The 18250-nt window shown below is 31.3% G+C and overlaps 1 protein-coding gene across 7 annotated transcripts in view; it reads right to left on the reverse strand.

Annotated features, from left to right (window-relative positions):
* Positions 1-18250, reverse strand: part of LOC113404794 (uncharacterized) — a 403674-nt gene that overhangs the window by 168458 nt on the left and 216966 nt on the right. Inside the window, exon 1 of one of the 7 annotated variants that reach the window (XM_064215524.1) lies at positions 6710-7014. The exons of 5 other annotated variants lie outside the window; for them this stretch is intronic. Coding sequence is in view for 1 of the 2 variants with exons in the window: in XM_064215523.1 (XP_064071593.1) it covers positions 4762-4815 (54 nt within the window). In the remaining variant the exon portion in view is untranslated. Of the gene's footprint in view, positions 1-4761; positions 5050-6709; positions 7015-18250 lie in introns of those variants that run through there. One more of the 7 variants, XM_064215523.1, reaches the window with a different exon arrangement.

The following is an 18250-nucleotide window of genomic DNA, read 5'->3' on the forward strand; positions in this document are numbered from 1 at the left end:
GTTTAATATGTTAAACCAAAAATAAACATACTCAAACTACCTTTTTGAGAGCAGATTAGCAAAAAATTGTAAATAAACGATGAATAGGCCAGATAAATTACAGGCACCATATAATTGTTTTTTTAATTTGGGGCGAGTGAGCAAATTCAGGCACGAAGAATATAAAACCTTAGTTGACGAATTACCGATGTCAGAGATGGTTAATATTTATCACAATACCAATATAACACCATTTCCTAACAAGTTAAGAAATGTTTAACTATGATTGTTAAACGTATTGTTTTATTTTGATTTAAGAGGAAGTAATTAAGGCATCAGACACACAAATGGTCGATGAGTCATAACTGAGTACTCGCGCTTCGTACATAACAGTGCGGTAATAAATCTAACACGATAAATCAATATTTGAGACTCACTAAAAGCACCCTTCTGTTTGTACAAATGCAATTCATTCGACTTATACATGATGCATGGACTGGACTGAAGTCGATAAGGACGATTTTCGCTTAAACGAAAATAGCCCTTTCCTTTGCACATGACTTAAGCCAAAATACCCCTGGTGTTTTATTTATAGTTTACATAAAATATGCTCTTCGAAATCAGCAAATGCATTGAGCAGAAATATGCGCCGTCGACTACAGACGTGTAAATACGTGATGACCACCTATGATGAATACCGTTTCTAAGTAAAATACGTTTAAATCGCATTTGAGCGCTTCACGATTTATTTGTCTTTCTATATGAAGAAAATCTTAGGACGCTTTGTTTTTTTTTCAATAGGTGCGAAATAGGAAAATTTCCCTAATGTAAGTTAACTCTGACTACAGACATTAGCTCTGTAAAGATATATTTGTATTGTCAAAATCCAGTTTAAGTATAAATTTTGTATTTATTCATTATCTTTTTAATAACCAGTCTATACTATAAAACTTCTTTACACAGAAGGTACAAGTTTTAATAAAATTCATTCGGTATAAGTTTTTTAATTTAACACTATGTAGGCATTTATTGAAAAAATAAGTATGAGAACATTAAAAGATTATTTAGTGAAACGCATGAAAAAAAAATATAATACATCATATCGATTGTCAGGACCAATGTGAAACCAAATAATCAAGCAACCTTTCATAATATTACTCAGGAACCATTAACGATAATTCAAAACGCATTTAATTGATTAGCACAATGATCAAGTTAAAAAGCCGTTGGCGTGGAAAGCGGTGCCCCTAACGCAATTAAATGCGTTTGACACAAGTAATCTGCGAGTGATATCCATGATAGTTCGTGACATTTTATTGGACACGGAATACTTTGATCTTACCGCCTCGCGTTTACTATTGGCAATTAGGTATGGCGATATACGTAGGGCTGTCAATTGTTATGTCAATTTATATTATTATTATTTTTTATTAACGTCCCTTTGTTTTCAGAAAAATATATGGCAAATCAATAAATAATCGGATTTATATTTTTCTTGATCATTTTATGTACATATATAGCGTATTAGTTATAAGTTTGAGGAACATAAATATGCTTCTGATAATTTTTTTAGGAATCGATATTATGAAGAACTTTGACTTTTAAGATGGCAAGAAAAATCAGAAAGCAAGATCACCGAAGAGATTTACTTATATGGCTTGGCGCGCACTAATCCGATTTTTCAAATCGAGTCCGTTAGGGTTGGAGCAACCCGGCGCTAGTGATCGAGTAATCGAATATCTCGTATTGGAACGGATATTGAATTTTCCCGCGCTCATCCCGGAAGTCGTGGCTCCTTACATCTGATTGGTCGCCGTCGCGGCGCCGGCCTTTTTATCTTGTTTATGTAATACGCGCAGAGTAAACAAACTATTTCTCTGCAAGTGCTAAGAACTTTTTTAGTGATATTAGTTATGTTTGTTAGATAATTAGCACAAATATAAGCGGTAGATATATGTATCGTATCATTGTACTTCCATTAAGATGTAAATTAATATTCACAGTGAAATAGCATAGAGTAGTTAAATTTTAGACATCAGAGGAAACTAAGGTTATTTGCTTAAAAATAGAAAAGTAACAGTAAAGTACCAATTTAAAAAGCAACGAAATCACTTCACGCCTAATTCATAATTTTAATGAAAAAAAAAAAAATTGCTACAAATAAAGATTATTTATTGATGTAAATATTCAAAATGTCATATTAATCGTGACAGCGAGCACGTGTCAGATGTAACTGATAAACATCAGATGGCCCAGTATGACGAATGATTGTGAGATACTGATGATGGATAAATTTTGCAGAGTGCGTGATCGCAACCCTGATTGTGAATGATTACGTAACACGTGATCGGTGTTACGTTAGACCAATGAATGTGTTATCGGATTCTAAAAGACTGTGACGGATAGTATGACTTTAAAACAATATAATTTAAATTACTAATGTTTCTTTAAACCTTAAAAGGAACTGTGGCCATAATAAAAACAATGGAAGAAAAACTGACTTGGATATTGTTTGTGAACACTATGAATACTGATTTGGTTCATCAGGCTAAACTATGCAACAAATATTGGATTGAGTACTGCAGTTGTGAATGCAATAAATGCATATGAAATATTATTAAATTTCAGATAAGAGTATCTTTATATCAAATCCAACAATACTAAATACAGGTTCACATTGATTTATTAAAATAAAGTGTCACAGTCCATAGGCCAGGTGTCAGAGAGTTTAAACAAGATAAATATTATTATTTTACTCGGCTAAGAAATTATCTTGAAGCAGTTCAATAAGCCTTTATGAATATACAAAAATTTTCTTCTCCCCTAATCCCAGAACAGACGAAGAAATTTTAAGCCATGACAACTGACTGTTTTTCTAGAAACAACTTGAATTGTGTTGCTGATAGGAAACGAATTAAATAGTTGTAATAAATATTGGAATTTTGAGTCTTTTTTATACCACAAGCGGCAAAACAATTGATCGAGAAATCACGATTAGTATAATACCTATTATGAGATATATTGAAATATTTTTAAATTATTCTAGATAATATTATTCGCAACATTAATATTAGTCATCATTAAGTATTTTTTCTTTTTGAATTCAGTTACTAATATCAAACAATTCTAATATATGTAAGCTCATTGTAGCATATCGGTGAATATATTCCTACCAAAAAATACTAAACTTTCTATCGTCATAACGTCAAAATGACGTCGCAAGATAGAGTTTTTATTCCATTAACCTAAGAATTGAATTGAGTTTTTATTCGAAATTAAAAAACTGATAAACGCCTTATAGTATTCCATTTCCAAAAGCACTTAAAATATAAATGCTGTGTAATTTTATGGAACATACAAAAGTTTTAAGCGTGCAAATAACGAAAATGCTTAAGCTACACATGGCAACATAATCACCGTGGTTAACAATAATGTTGCCAACACATCCTAACTGAGTTATGACGCTTAATGGTTGAGACGGATAAAATTGGCCCTGATGTTACAGTTACGCTTTGACATTCTCGTTTTAAGTGCCGTTATAATTCTTCTAATGTTCAAGAGCTTTTGACAATACTAGCGTTACGTAAACGCTTGTTACATAATATATTCCAAATTAAGTTACGCTTTGAAACGTTGTAGACTTATTAAAGTCTTGTGAGCATTTTATTGATCCACCAGTGAATACGTGATTCATTAATTTTGCGGGTTTTTAAAACATATCCTAAATACGTATACTTTGTTTACATTTAAACAGGTACGAAATCGTTCAAAATTAATAGACATACTATTAAGCAGTAATACTTTTGTTATATATATACATATATATATGTGTTTGAGTTTCGAAATTTCGATATTCTTTGACCGATCAAAATGAAAGGCAAATATGTATGTGTAGTTTTTCATGGAAAAGTCTTTTATGGTATCTACGTTGTTGTAACTATGAAAAATGGAATAACTACACGTACTGGATGACGTATGCCGGGGTTTTGCTAGTATCATTTAAAAGGCAGTGTCCAAGCTGGCTCACCACCAACGTATGGTTTTAAATGTATTTATTTTTATGTAACATTTATCAATACTAGCTTATTCTATAAATATTTAATACAAAAGTATCTGAAAATATTCCTATATACCAAGAAATGATAATAGATACTAGTAAAACTTACCACTATTGACCATCAGTTTTATACTGTTATTGTAGAGCACATCAACACAATTGCTCCAGTTTCCAATCAATCCTCAGACTAAAACACTTTTAATATTTTTACAAGAAAAAACCTTCGTATAATTAATCTTTAAGACGAGTCAAAACGAAACGATAAAATGGCATAATATTAAAATAAATCTGTCGCATTCTCTTGAATTATTACTCCAAAATGTATCAATAATACGTTCTGTGACATAAAACAGATAATTCGGTCCCAAACATTGTCACAACTTCAAATATATCACAATGTAAGCAGCGTCTAAGCAAAAAATATTTTTCGACAAATAACATTGATTTACACACATTTTCGTGACACAAATAACGCTCTTTTTAATGGCGTGTGTATCAGCGTTGCGGAAATTCCTGCAATAAAGTTTGGATTTATATCTTTGGATTATATTTTGAAAATAAAGTGGTTTTATTTTGTTGATAAAGTTGATTGACCGTCAAATTAGGTGATCGTATTAGGACCAGGTAAATGGGCTACTTAAGGTTATCGGCAAATTTGCTTACCTCTCCTTAAAGGTGCGTCGGAAAATATAAATAGAACAATTTGGAAAAAAGTATATACTAACATGGTTGACACCGGAGACTCTGGTCTTGTTCAATTTAGATAAGTTGGTGCCCATCCGTAGCCATTAATGCCAGTCCTTTTAACAACTGCTATTCGAATTTTATCTTAATTTCGTACACATAAAGTCTAAAATTACACAAATGTCAGAAACGTTACAACGAATATTTGGCACATTTAAGGACACATTTACTAGGACTGTTCCTTTCACTATCACAGCAGTCTTTCTTAATATTATTAATGAACACAGCGTTTAATAAGTCTTTTGTTAATGTCACTTCGTCCGTACACTTAATCTGAAAATTTACATACAAACTGTTAAATATTATATTATAAGAAAAAAAAAAGTTAAACGAAAATGCCAATACATTAAATAAAGAAATAAGTGATACCAAAAATGATAATAATTTAGAAATAAAAATCAACGTACACCCACATAAAGTTGAAATAAAATATTTATCGAAGCAACTTGTTGGATAACTTGGGTATTGTGTAATGTTGTGGTGTGATTCAGATAAGCGGATTTGTTTATTTTGCGTTTACGAAAGCGTCCCAAAAAGGGCAAAGCAGACGATCTTGCTTTCATTCAAGTCCGCGCCGCCTACGTGCGCGTGGGAGAACAAGTAAATGAATCAATGTAATCGTATCAATGAACGCTGTTTGACTTTCAAATGGACTACTTGAAAAACATTTCAATAAACTATCTATTATTACTTTAAATAAATAATCTTCACGTCTAATAACTTATTCTAGATTCTAGCCTTAAACAGAACACTATCAAATATGCAACACTAGAAGTAAATTAGATTCTTGATCTCATTGTAAAACTATTTGTGCGTTCAAACATTCTAAAGGTTCTATTCTCACGGTCTTTCGTTCTGTCAGTTGTAATTTGTAAATTGGTTTATTAGGCTCGTGTACAGATTTATTATTATCTGTGATGAATAATGAAGAAACATGAATTACACCCCAATTAACGTCACTATCTATACAATCTATGGGGTAGTCCAGTAAAACCAGTGAGTCATCAACCGTTGCAGTTGTGTGTTTTGTATTCATTCCTATTTGCTCGTTACGTTACTTGTGATCGATAAAAGTCGAAGGAGGTGAATTTGCAACAACTATATTCTCGATTTATTTCAAATCATCGATTTAAATAAATACTGTTTTACATTTTATATATATGCTATATTGTTTGTTTATTACATTAGTATGAATTATGACAACAGACATTTTATTTCTACGAACATTTTATTTGAATATATCAAATTAGATTCTGTTTTCTTCTTAATATAATTTTTTTTTGGTCTCAAGAAAATATTCATTAAGGTTTCAAATAGCCTTCTAATTATACTTGTAATAATTATGACTCTGAATGCATGTTGTTTATAAAACGGTGCAATGGATCGATTTTGATAATTTAAAATGCGTCAAACGAAGGGTTGTAGCCCCTAAACAGCAAAACAACGATTGGATTATGAATTAGTTAGTATTTTTATTGAAACTAAGTTATAACTTCGAAATGAAAGTAAATGAAACATCTGCTATAGGTTTTATTTTTGCAATTAACTTTAAATATCGAAATGTAACTGAAAAAATTTGTCGTTTTCAATTTGTGGTACTTTGTACCAGGTTAAGAGAGAATATTTTAACGTATTATTTATTAATGTATTAAGCCAACTCTGATTAAAAATGTATTTCAATCACGATCTCATTTGTCGGCAACATCGAATCAGATTCTCCGCGATTTAATTATTCTACCAAGTACACGATTTTCATTACTCTATAAACGAACTAATTATCATTTCAATTCATACGGGACTCATTCATACGTGGGTGGTCATAATTTCAACTAAATTTCTATTTTATCTAAGCGATGGTTAAAAAAAATAACATAATAAACAAAAGAAAATTATACTAATATAAATACGACTAAATAAATAATAGTTCACCTTGAAAAACTGATACAAAATAATTTTTACTCCTTATCAGTCCTTTTTCACGACGAAAACACGTGATTACTTTTTAAATATATATCACGAAATAATATTTCACAGAACGTTTTTCGTGCTCAATACAAATTTTCGGCGTACAGTAACACAGTTCCTTGACCTTTTTAAGTATATTCAAAGTCGAATACGATATCACTGAACAGAATTATTCTTTATATTTTACAAAATAGGAATTGTTTATAAGCGTCCCACACACGATCGAACCAGCGCTGTTCCGTCTTACACCGACACGTCCGCTCCGCTCGGCAGCCGACCTCACACTGCCGGTCTGTACAAGGAACACTTGCCCGCACTCACCCTTATTTTCGGCGCTCAGAGGGCGCAACTTATTTGGCCTCTTTGTTGTATCCCTAAGAGGGGTAAATTATTACGGTTTTGCGATAACATAATAGAACGCTGCACTAAATAATCGAAAGGATAACGCTTTTTACTGACCGTTAAAATATTAAATTTCCCTCAACCGATCGTAATTTGTGAACGAACCTTAAATGATTATCTACTTTATTCGGCGATGATTTGTATAAAATACATTTTAAACTTAAGTCTTTAAAACAAACTAATTATATCAGAGTTCAGCCTAAAACATAATACAGTAGAAAAAATCGTGCTTATTCTTTTGATCGCTGAGGAGTTCATTCGTCTATAGACAGCTCTGGATATAGACTGAGGTTAGGTTTCCATAAAAATGCATTATTATCAAAACTTAATCAACATATAAAATTTCACCACAGAAGGATAAGACGAACTTGTTCTAATGAACAAACTAAATAACATTGCGAGTTTCATAAAAGCTTTTATACACAGCCAGTATAATTTAAATTAACCTTAACAATACATTCTAAACGTAAAATAAAATCTAAATTGCTCATACAATACATCGATAGATATTACGTTACAAGTTTATGAATGAACTTAATTACATCAAAGCAGCTGTGGACAGAATGCAGTGGACGAAAATAGATTTAACATAAGTACACACGAAAGATGAAGTGAACCATACCGATGATGTAAGTTAATAAACAATAAATTTCTTTATCACGTTGAAAATAGAGGTGATATTCGAATACACTAAATGTTATACAGAAAGTATGACTTTAATGATTATTGTACATGAAGCGTGGGACCACCGCGTAGTGCTTACTGAAGACAAGAATGTATCAAACGTTTGTCGAAAACAAGCGTTACTATAGAAGCAATTAAAATGACGAAAATAATATACTAGCTTGAATGCTTTTCATCTTTTGTATTGTTACAGACAACTTAAAACCTTTTGTCGTTATACGTCGAGATACTTTGATGATCTGATTATGATGATTAATGAAGGACATACTTACTTATTACTATTGTTTAAATAACCACTGTGACAGTTAACAAGAAGGTCCCTTGATACATTCAAAATATATTTAAAAATAAAAAATTGCATGTATAACGGTTTTACATAAAATTTCAACGCATATAGCAATAAAATTGAGATGTACATATAAAAAATGTATATACCGACGAAATGAGAAGCTAAGAAGACATTTTTGAAATAATTTAAAAAAGCTAAATAACCAAAGAGTCTAATAGAAACATAATACCTTTTACTGTTTCAAGACCAAAATGCATAGTTGAAACAGGACATTCCTTTGATTTACAGCTAACAGGGCAACTTAGAAACTCCATTAGATTCAAGCGGTCTGTATCTCGTTGCGTTGAATTTATTGTCCAATGAATACAAAATTATTGCGAATTTGTGATAAATGATTTTGCTACTAGCTTAATAATATCTGTATAATTTTACAATTTCATTGACTGTAAGATCATTTTCAAATTATTTTTTGGAATGCATTTGTCCCAAAAATTAAATTATGGAATTATAAATGGAATTATGTTATAATTTGTTTATTTTTAAAGTTTAGCCTATTTACTATTAACTATTCACCACGGTGCTTCCTGTAGTGAATCGATCCGACCCGGATCGTTAAATAACAGGTAGATAAACACGAAGAAAGCTTTAAGTTAATAGTGATAGACTAAATGTTAAATAAATAAGTTTAACTATTGAGTAAATATTTCATAGTATTTTGTAATCACTTGAGATTCTAAAACATAAAATCAATATGATCTTGGAAACCATGTTAATATTGAAAGTGGAATTCGATAACTTTTATGAAATTCGAAGAAAATAAAAAAAAAACTTTGTAAATTTCCCACTGCAGGGATAAGCTCTCCTCTCCTTTTTGAGAAGGAGGCTGTAGAAAATTTTTAGGAAAAAAAAATCGATGTAGTAGACATCAAATCTAAATATATACCTTTATATATAATTTTTGGGATTAAATTAAACTTAGAGCTACCGGTTCGAAATGTACATTCAACCTAGAAAAACAAGCGAGGAATCAGTAGTTAATTTTTAAACCAATTAAATAGCTTAGATATGTTAAATAAGTACAAATATTAATTTACTCGCATCTTTATTGTTTAAATCATATTTAATCGAGTAAGACGCCTTATTTTTCTAATAGCGACCCGACTTCGCACGGATGAAATTTATTAAGAAAGAAAATTATATACTATAAATATCATTTATATTATATAATAGAACTTAAAACCTTTATCATTTATTTAAAAACTATAAATATCATTTATATTATATAATTTATAAATATACGCCATAGTCTTTAGGAATAATGTGTTCTACTAAAGAAAAAAAATAAATCAATTGGATCATCAGTTCCGGATATTACACCTTACATACAAACAGATTTTACCTTTTTATAATAGTAGTACAGATGTATGTATAAATTCATGAACGAAAATGTACATATTTCATTTAACCGGTACCTTAAAATTTAGATTAATCCTAAACACAGATTACTGTATGAGCTCCCGCAGTCAATCGATCGGGCCCGGACGGCTAGATAAGGCGCGGATACACTATCACCCGCAGCAACGAGCATTTAATTCTTTATGATTCTCGACGAGATATGTCTTACACTGATTGCGATGAAACACAATATTTATTTAATGATCCTGAGAAACATAACGAAAATTACAATTACGAAGTTTGAATTTTCACAGACAGTGGTTGTTTTGATAGTATTGAAAACATATTGTGACTTTGTTTTTGGTAAAATGATGATCATTAAAGTTCTCATTCGTTTCAAAAACGTCGTAAGTGCCTTAGAGAGGATAACGTGTGAATTATGTTACTATTATTGTGTATATATATTCTAGTTCCTCACTCTATATTTTAATTGATATAAATATGATAAAAAAAGAATCAATGTAATGAGCAAATTATTTTATAACATGATTTTATGATTATTTTTAAAACGTATGATTTTTTTTAAAATATTTTGTTTCTTTACTAAGCAACAAATTAGTGTCGCTCAATGAGATAATTATTTCCATATTCATTGACATCTACTTTCTCAGATAACGTTTGAAGCTTTCACGAAATCAGCTTCAACGGTGTTTTTTCGTCAGAAAGGCAGCCAGTTTGATGGATCGACGGGTTTACTGCCCTCCGTAATGAGCCCAGTAATCGGGCCCAGTTTTATCTTGCATGCTTGACGGATGCCGTTGGATGTATGCCTAAATTGACTCGGTATACGCCCTCCGTCGGTGATTGCCCGGGGGTTTATACACAACCCATAAGGTACAAGTAGTATTTTGTAGATCTTTTCATGATCGTATATGACGAGCAAGAATTCTTTTGAAACATATTTAATTATTAATTGTACTTGTAAATACTATAAATTTAAAAAAATTACTTGTCTGGTGTCGTATTCATTGTTTTACTATGTAACGCTAATGCTTCTAAAATCTAATTGCTAAAGTATCTTCGCGTGAATGTTGACCGAAGATGATGGGTACAAAATCTTAATTATCAAAAACTTAATTTGAGTAATTCATGTCTAGTTCGGAGTAGAATAATCGATAATCGATAAATTACTGCTATCCGTTTAAAATCTGCCACTTGTAAAATTTATTTACTGTAACTGACTACATAAATATATTAGATTTAGCCAACTAAATATAAAATCCTATGTATTACCAAATCTTCAAATTTATCTGAGATATTACAAATATAGAGCTATCCTGTAAGAAAAACGCGAAACTCACCACAAATCTGATCGAATAGTGATTAACTAGGATGATAATAATATTTAAAGGCCACAAACATCAAAACAACGAATAGCCGCAAGTCGGTTTTTAAGATTTCACGACGTAAGTTCTTACAGAATATCACTGAGAGGAGTGGCGTCAAACGAATTGATTTGTTATTCTCATGTCTTATTTGACACGCGTGTTTTGTTTTTTCTACGCTGTTTTCCTTTCTTCTAATTACACTCAAGACATTATTTGTACATATAAAGTTAATATTATATTCATCCCCCTAACTCACGAACACTATTTAAAATCAATCAATTGATTTACAGGAAAATTTTGTTGATTATACAAGATCGTCTTTTTTAAAACAAATAAGTCAATGAACTTTATTACTATTCTTTTAGCACACCACATTCACAAACGCATACTAACATACGATCGTCCGCATAATAGATATTATGTTTCCGCGTAAATTTTACACATCCGTAAGAGACCCGTCCTAAATTTATATCAGAATGAAATTCGAAGTGGTAGGGACTGTCAAGGTTCAAATATCTGTCTGGTAAGTGACGTGAAGTATCTTCCCGAAACGTGAAAAATCTTGCAAATATTCTAAAACTGATAACTGTTTCTTGGATTTCGATCTCTATTCTCATGTACATAAAATGTATATTTGCTTTATTATTTATGATCGTAAGTATTTAGGAGAATCAGTACTATATCTGATCATATGCGTTTTTTTGAAATACAACGGTTGGATATTTTGAAACATGGAATTTATTTGAATAAATATTTAATTTCTAATCCAAAAGAGATATATGTGACAGTTCATATGTTTGGACTCAAGTATGTAAAATGAAAATTAGTTAAATTGCCACAAACTATATGTATATGATATGTAATCAATGATAACTATGACCGATGTAACTGATTTGGACATTCTAAATAGTGCCAGTAACTAGACTTGTCAGAATTGTACAAAATTGATAAGTTCCCGAATGATGTGTAGAAGAACAAATCTAACGCAAACATAAATCAGGATGTCGAGTGCTTCTGATGGAAAGTGCTCACGCGTAGAGAGAAAGAGAACATTAGAAATTTGCCAATTATAAGATCTAAGAAACAGCAAAATTAATTATTGTTTGATCACTAATCACAATTAAAATGGATATTACAATTTTATACGTCAATTAGTATAATTCTAGTCATCTCCCTCCATTTATATCAATTGTAACCTACATAAAGAGGACACGTTCTACAAATTAACCTTCTTACAGATTGTCCGAGCACTAAGACCATTGTCGCGCAATTCTTCAACGAAATTAGATCCATTGGACAAATTTATATTAGATTCTCGTAAATTTTATTATGAACAAAGGAAGTTTCTCCGAATAAACATTCTATAGTAAAGTAAATTTTGTATTCAGTTTAAGCTATGTCGTTTTGGATAACATTTGATTTAAATTGCAAAAAAAAAAATTACAATTACTGCAACCTTCCAAACACAATTATTTTTGGAACAGTACAGTCACTAAATGATTTTAATGAATTATTCAATGTTAAGACAAAAAAGGTTCATCATCAAAATCGAAGATAATAAAATTTCCTATCCACAAAATAAACTATATTTGAATTTTAGGAACAATACTATGGAATCACAGGCAAAACAAATCGCGTCTTCGTCGAATTCACGCGATTCACTGACGCTCCTATTTTACGATGATATAAAGCTTTTGGTTTTAAAATAAAGGTTTGGTTACAAGTAATCTAGGCGATAAAACTATTAGCTGTGATTGTGTTTGAGAATTATTAATTCTTCGTATATGTTATGTATTGTCACATAAAAATATGGTGTAACAAATAATGATCGTTATTTTTTCAAATCTGTTTATTATTATTTATCTAAACTAAAATCTTTTGTCTATACAAAGCTTAAAGAGTCAGAATCGAGTCTGTGATATTCACATCGCTAAAAATCTCGAATACCATTGAACTTAGAGGCTTCAAATATGATATACCTGCATCAAGACAGGTACTTACCCCAGGAATTAGTCAAACAACCTTCCTTCTTATCCAGCATCGAGCACAGCTTGGGAAAAGTATATATGTACAAACATCATTAAATATGAATCCGAATAATTCAGAGCAGAACATCCCCGGAGCTGTAATCTCTCTCACTAATACTCCAAGTCTAGTCTAGACCGGCACAGGCGGGAATGTTAAACAAGGGTTCCGTATCGAAAAACATCAGTATAATATATCTCCATTATTCCAGTAGACGGGCAACGTCCGCGCTATTCATGGTATCGTGTACAGCCTGATTCGTTATAATCGTCTGGTATTTATTTTTCATATCAATATTCACACGAAAATGAGACAAAAAAATACATTTAACAAATATTATAAATGCGAAAGGGAGTTTGTTCGTTCGTCCTACTTACACGAATCGCCTCAATCGAACGAATATTCGACAATACCTACACGATTTTTAACTGATATTTTAATACGTTGTGTTTATAATTGAAATATTTTTTGGTCATGACGTTAAACATTTGGATATGATAAATATATTCACAAACCTACAGGGCAACGGTGTCGGATGAGTTTTAAATTGTTCTCTGCAGAGCCAACAGCCTTAGCTAAATATTTTTGCATTTTCCATAAGCGCATCCAATTACAATACCCAATCCTCCAGAAAGGCTATGAACTTACCAATCATCAAAAGCATCCCGAAGAATTATCCCAATGTGAACACGCGTCGAACACGAATGGAAAAAATGATGGAAAACGAAATCAAAATACAAAATATATGTAATTCTGAATCGTCATGTAAAACAGCCACGCGTTATCGTAGATTCCATCGAGAAGAACCGGTAAGAAATTCAGTAGTTACTTTTTCATCAAACAAATGATGAAAATGTCCATTACATTTTATTTTATTCAAATCTGAATAAGCTCTTACAGTGGATCGAGCTTTATTATTCTCAGTAAAAGCATCGTATGCTTTGTAGTATTAAATTACATCAGACGGTATGTTGTAAAAATATATAACATTTCTAGTCTCGACGTTTTAAAGTACGGTATAGAAAAGTTCCTTCCACATATTTCGAAATGCGATTTTTTAATAAAGCTTATAGAGCACAGTCGACGCTCTTTCTCGTCATAATGTTTAAGGGTTAGTCGATTTTAAATAGTCAATCATTTTCACAAATTCTTTTATATTGTTTTTTTTATTTTATATTATTGGTAGCGAACCTTATGGTAGAGTGGTAACCACTGTCCATAGACATTGGTTCCGTAAGAACCTTGGGAACTGACGATATGTCTCTTGTGTCACTACAGTTACACTGGTTCACTCACCTTATATACTAAGAAGGGTACATGACAATTCTAAGTATTGCCGCGTTAATGGTAAAATATATGTATAAATAGCTTGTGTCTACCTAGGCCGGCTTGCACAGAGAACTACTACGAAGTAATTTAATTTGTCAAAACACTCTTTAAACCCTATATGGAAGCATTACACTTACTTATTATTTTTCATAATAAAAACTACCATCGGTTGAAAATAAAATACCGTTATTTATGAAGAAACGGAGTACCGAAACCCAGAATGTATACGATGTTTAAATAATATACTTGAATTCAAACATAGCTTCATTAATTTTAATGAAGAAAATATCATTTCACGTTTACGTATAGAGTATTTTACCAATTCTTCTTGATATCCAACGGTGGAATGATACGGAACGATATTCACACAATGTGCAATATCTCGGGTCATTGACACTTGAAGACTGAACGACGACTTATAAATTGACCCACCTAGCCGTGCTTCTAAATTACTGAATAATTTAACATCGAATCGATTTTCATCAATGCAATTTTCTATTCATATATAAACCCACCGCAACTACATACTGTATTAACGAATCGATTTTTAAAATTATAAATTAACCAACACTATTATTAGTCTGGGTAGGTGATAACTACTCATCAGATATTCTACCGCCAAACAGCAGTTCTTGGTATCGTTGTGTTCCAGATTGAAGGGCGAGTGAGCCAGTGTAACTGGAGACACAAAATACATTACATCTTTAGCCCATCTAGTTGCCAAGGTTGGTGGCGACCACTTACCATAAGTTGGCACATTTATAGGTCCGCCTACCTATACCATTAAAAAGGTAGGTTTTGTTTCATATCTGGTATGTGATGTAAACATTTATATTCTAAGTATATAATATAATTAAGGTTTTAACCGCGATCATATCTACCGTTGACAATGCTGCGTCTGCTATAGTCTAAAGCTGACTGTGATTGCATTCATTTACATCTCTTTTTTGTTCTAGTTTAACGTTTAACACGAACTAGAATTGTATTCATTTCAACTATAATGATGCGATCATAATCCAAGACTTTTTCAAGAAACTTCGCTTTATATTTGTTCGAGAAACCTCGTTTATTTTCTAATACTAGACAGTTAAAACCACGAATGTTGTATATTTGTGTCTTAAATGCTATGTAAAAAAATACATCGTGAAATTTATACAATACAAAAGTATTGAAGATCAGCCCAGCAGTGGGATTGCCTTATTTTTACTAGGCTATAACATATACGACCGTGCTGAAGGAACAAAGTCGCGAGCTTAGCTCGTAAATAAATAAATATTAAAGCGAACATCATGAAAGATGTACGACCAATATACAACCTGTCCGAACATAAATCGTCTAGCCCGGTATTGAAGTCCAATAAAAATATTACACATACTCATTTAATATAGGATCAATAATCTGAGAGGACGTATTCTTTCAAAAACATCGGTATTTCTATGTACATATTCAATTTTAAATAAGGAAATAGAAAACGTCGGATTTTTAATATAAAAGTTTATTTAGTACAAAAACATATTACATGAAGTCTTAATCCATACTAAGATGACACAATTAGTTTATATATACAGTAGAACCTCGCTATCTTAAACCTCGATAAGTTGAAAACCTCCAAATCTCGAAAAAATGTTCTATTCCCTTCCCTCCAAACACCAAAACCTCCATTACTCGAAATCTCCACCCTCTATTAGTCGAAAAAATCAGTAAGTCCCTCCAAACCATTTTGGTACATATTTTCCCTCCATAACTCGAAAAATTAAAAAAAATTACCTCTATATCTCGAATATAGCAATGTTTTATTTTACAACCTTTACAACTCCATTATTTGATTTATGACCTCTTTAGTTCGAAAAAAAAATAAGTTACCGACTTTAAGAAATCGCCGACAGTGTAAGTACACAATTGTTTTAAGTAACCAATTTTTGTATTTTAAGGATGTTTTGAAATATTGTTGATTATATACAAATAATAAATAATAATATGTTTCACCTCTGCAACTTAATTTTTTATTTATTGTACCTCTCTAACTCAAAATTTATAAGAATGTCAACCTCTTTATGTCGAATCAAAATCTGCCTAAGCCGAAATTCTCTAAAGTCGAAAACTCTATAACTCGAATTTTTGGCGTCTCTCTTGATGTTCGACTTATAGAGGTTCTGCTGTACATCGTATTACATAAGACAGTAAAACATACTATACAGAATCTAATTAATCAAACTCTAATCAGTTTGCTTTCAAAATGAAGGCGATTATTAGTTCGATTTGTGATTTCAGATTTGCGTTATTTCTCTTTGGTTATTACCACTAAATATGTTATTTTTTTGTGTTTTTAATTGAAACGTACAGGCAGGAATTATTATCGTATAATGAATCAGAATTGAAAGTTATCAATTTCTAAAATATTACACCCAAACTAGGGACAATTATAAATATCGAACTATACGCATTGGATGTTAATTCAAGACAAAGAGATTCCACTGTTTTCTTTCAACCCTCAAGATAAAAGCATCATAAAATTTCCATTACTACCCATCCGGGCGCAAACGGTCGTTTGGCCCCGTGTCAAAGGTTAAAAATGTCTACATAAAATGTAAAATAGTGTAAAAATATCCAGTAAACAATACAGAATATTGATGGGCGTGGGGTTATGGGAGAGATTTTCAACCGTTACGAAATATTACTTCCAACTATGAGATAAATAGATATTGTACAGATGATAAGTATTTAAAAAGTGACAGTCCAATTGCTGGTAAGATTCTTAAGAAGGTAAGTAAACGGCAGCAAATTTCCACAAGATTTTTTGTTTTATTTTTATATATAATTGTAAAGAAAAATTAAGCAAGTAAATTCTTATTGGAGATCCGGTCATATTTGGCAGGGTTATTAACGAATCTAGTGATACCCTGAAACTGACAGTCTCTCAAATTGCATATATATGCTACGTATAGTAAATCTTTGTTTCAAAATACTTTACAATTATTCAAATTCAAATTTCGATTTTTATTTTAAATACCCCATACAAGTTCAAAATTTTCAATTATATTTAAGTGTATTCAAATTTATAGTTTAACGACTATAAGTGAACTTTTTGTAACAGTAGCGACTCATTCCAGCATTCCGACAAAATGGCGTCATAAATTACAATAATAATTAATAATAATAATCGAAAATCGATCGCAAAATGTCATTCTATAGAACACATTGGCCAATTTAAGATTCATAACATCAGTAGGGAAATTGGTTGCAATGAAAAGGCAATTTCGCGGGGTCCCGATCAAATAAAAGCAAGACTTGCACTCATAGTAAAACCGTGTTTAATGTTCTCGAAGCGCCATTAAAGCGCCTCCATAAAACACCACTTATTGTCCCATGAATATTTTAAAGCGTTTTTGTATTGCTTTTGTGTTATGTGTTTACTTGTCCCCAAATATACGATGTGCAGGAAATTCAAATATTTACGGGTAACGAAGGTGTGTTTAAAAATATAGATGGAAATCACGTTAAAACAAAACGTAAAAATATCCCGTGTTTATTTAAAAATAAGTATATTTGCACTATTAAGTGCTATATTATCGATTTTTATTAGTTAGACTCTCACATCTCACATAAAACTGTCTGGGTCTCGTCACCTATTATTCCTCCAAACATTTGTGTGCAAATATCAAAATTATAAAAATGGATATAAAAATATTGGTCCCAAATTTGATCCAACATTGGTATTATTCATGACAATGACATAATCATAATTTGGAGACATTTTCCGTTATTAACATATTAAAATATTTCTGAATGTTTGGGCCTCTACCTATCTATGCTCAATTTGCATTCAATTAATTTTTAATGTATTATTATTTTACAGATAGATGTTTTGCTAAAGAGTGACTATCAATCCATCTATAAAAAATAGCAACAAATGAATGACACGTTGCTATTGACAACTATGCATGGCTCATTTGCTCGGTATTTCATTACTTCTGTCTGCTGCAAAACTCACTT

This window comes from Vanessa tameamea, chromosome 8 (genome assembly GCF_037043105.1).
Source record: "Vanessa tameamea isolate UH-Manoa-2023 chromosome 8, ilVanTame1 primary haplotype, whole genome shotgun sequence".
NCBI classification, from domain to species: domain Eukaryota; kingdom Metazoa; phylum Arthropoda; class Insecta; order Lepidoptera; family Nymphalidae; genus Vanessa; species Vanessa tameamea.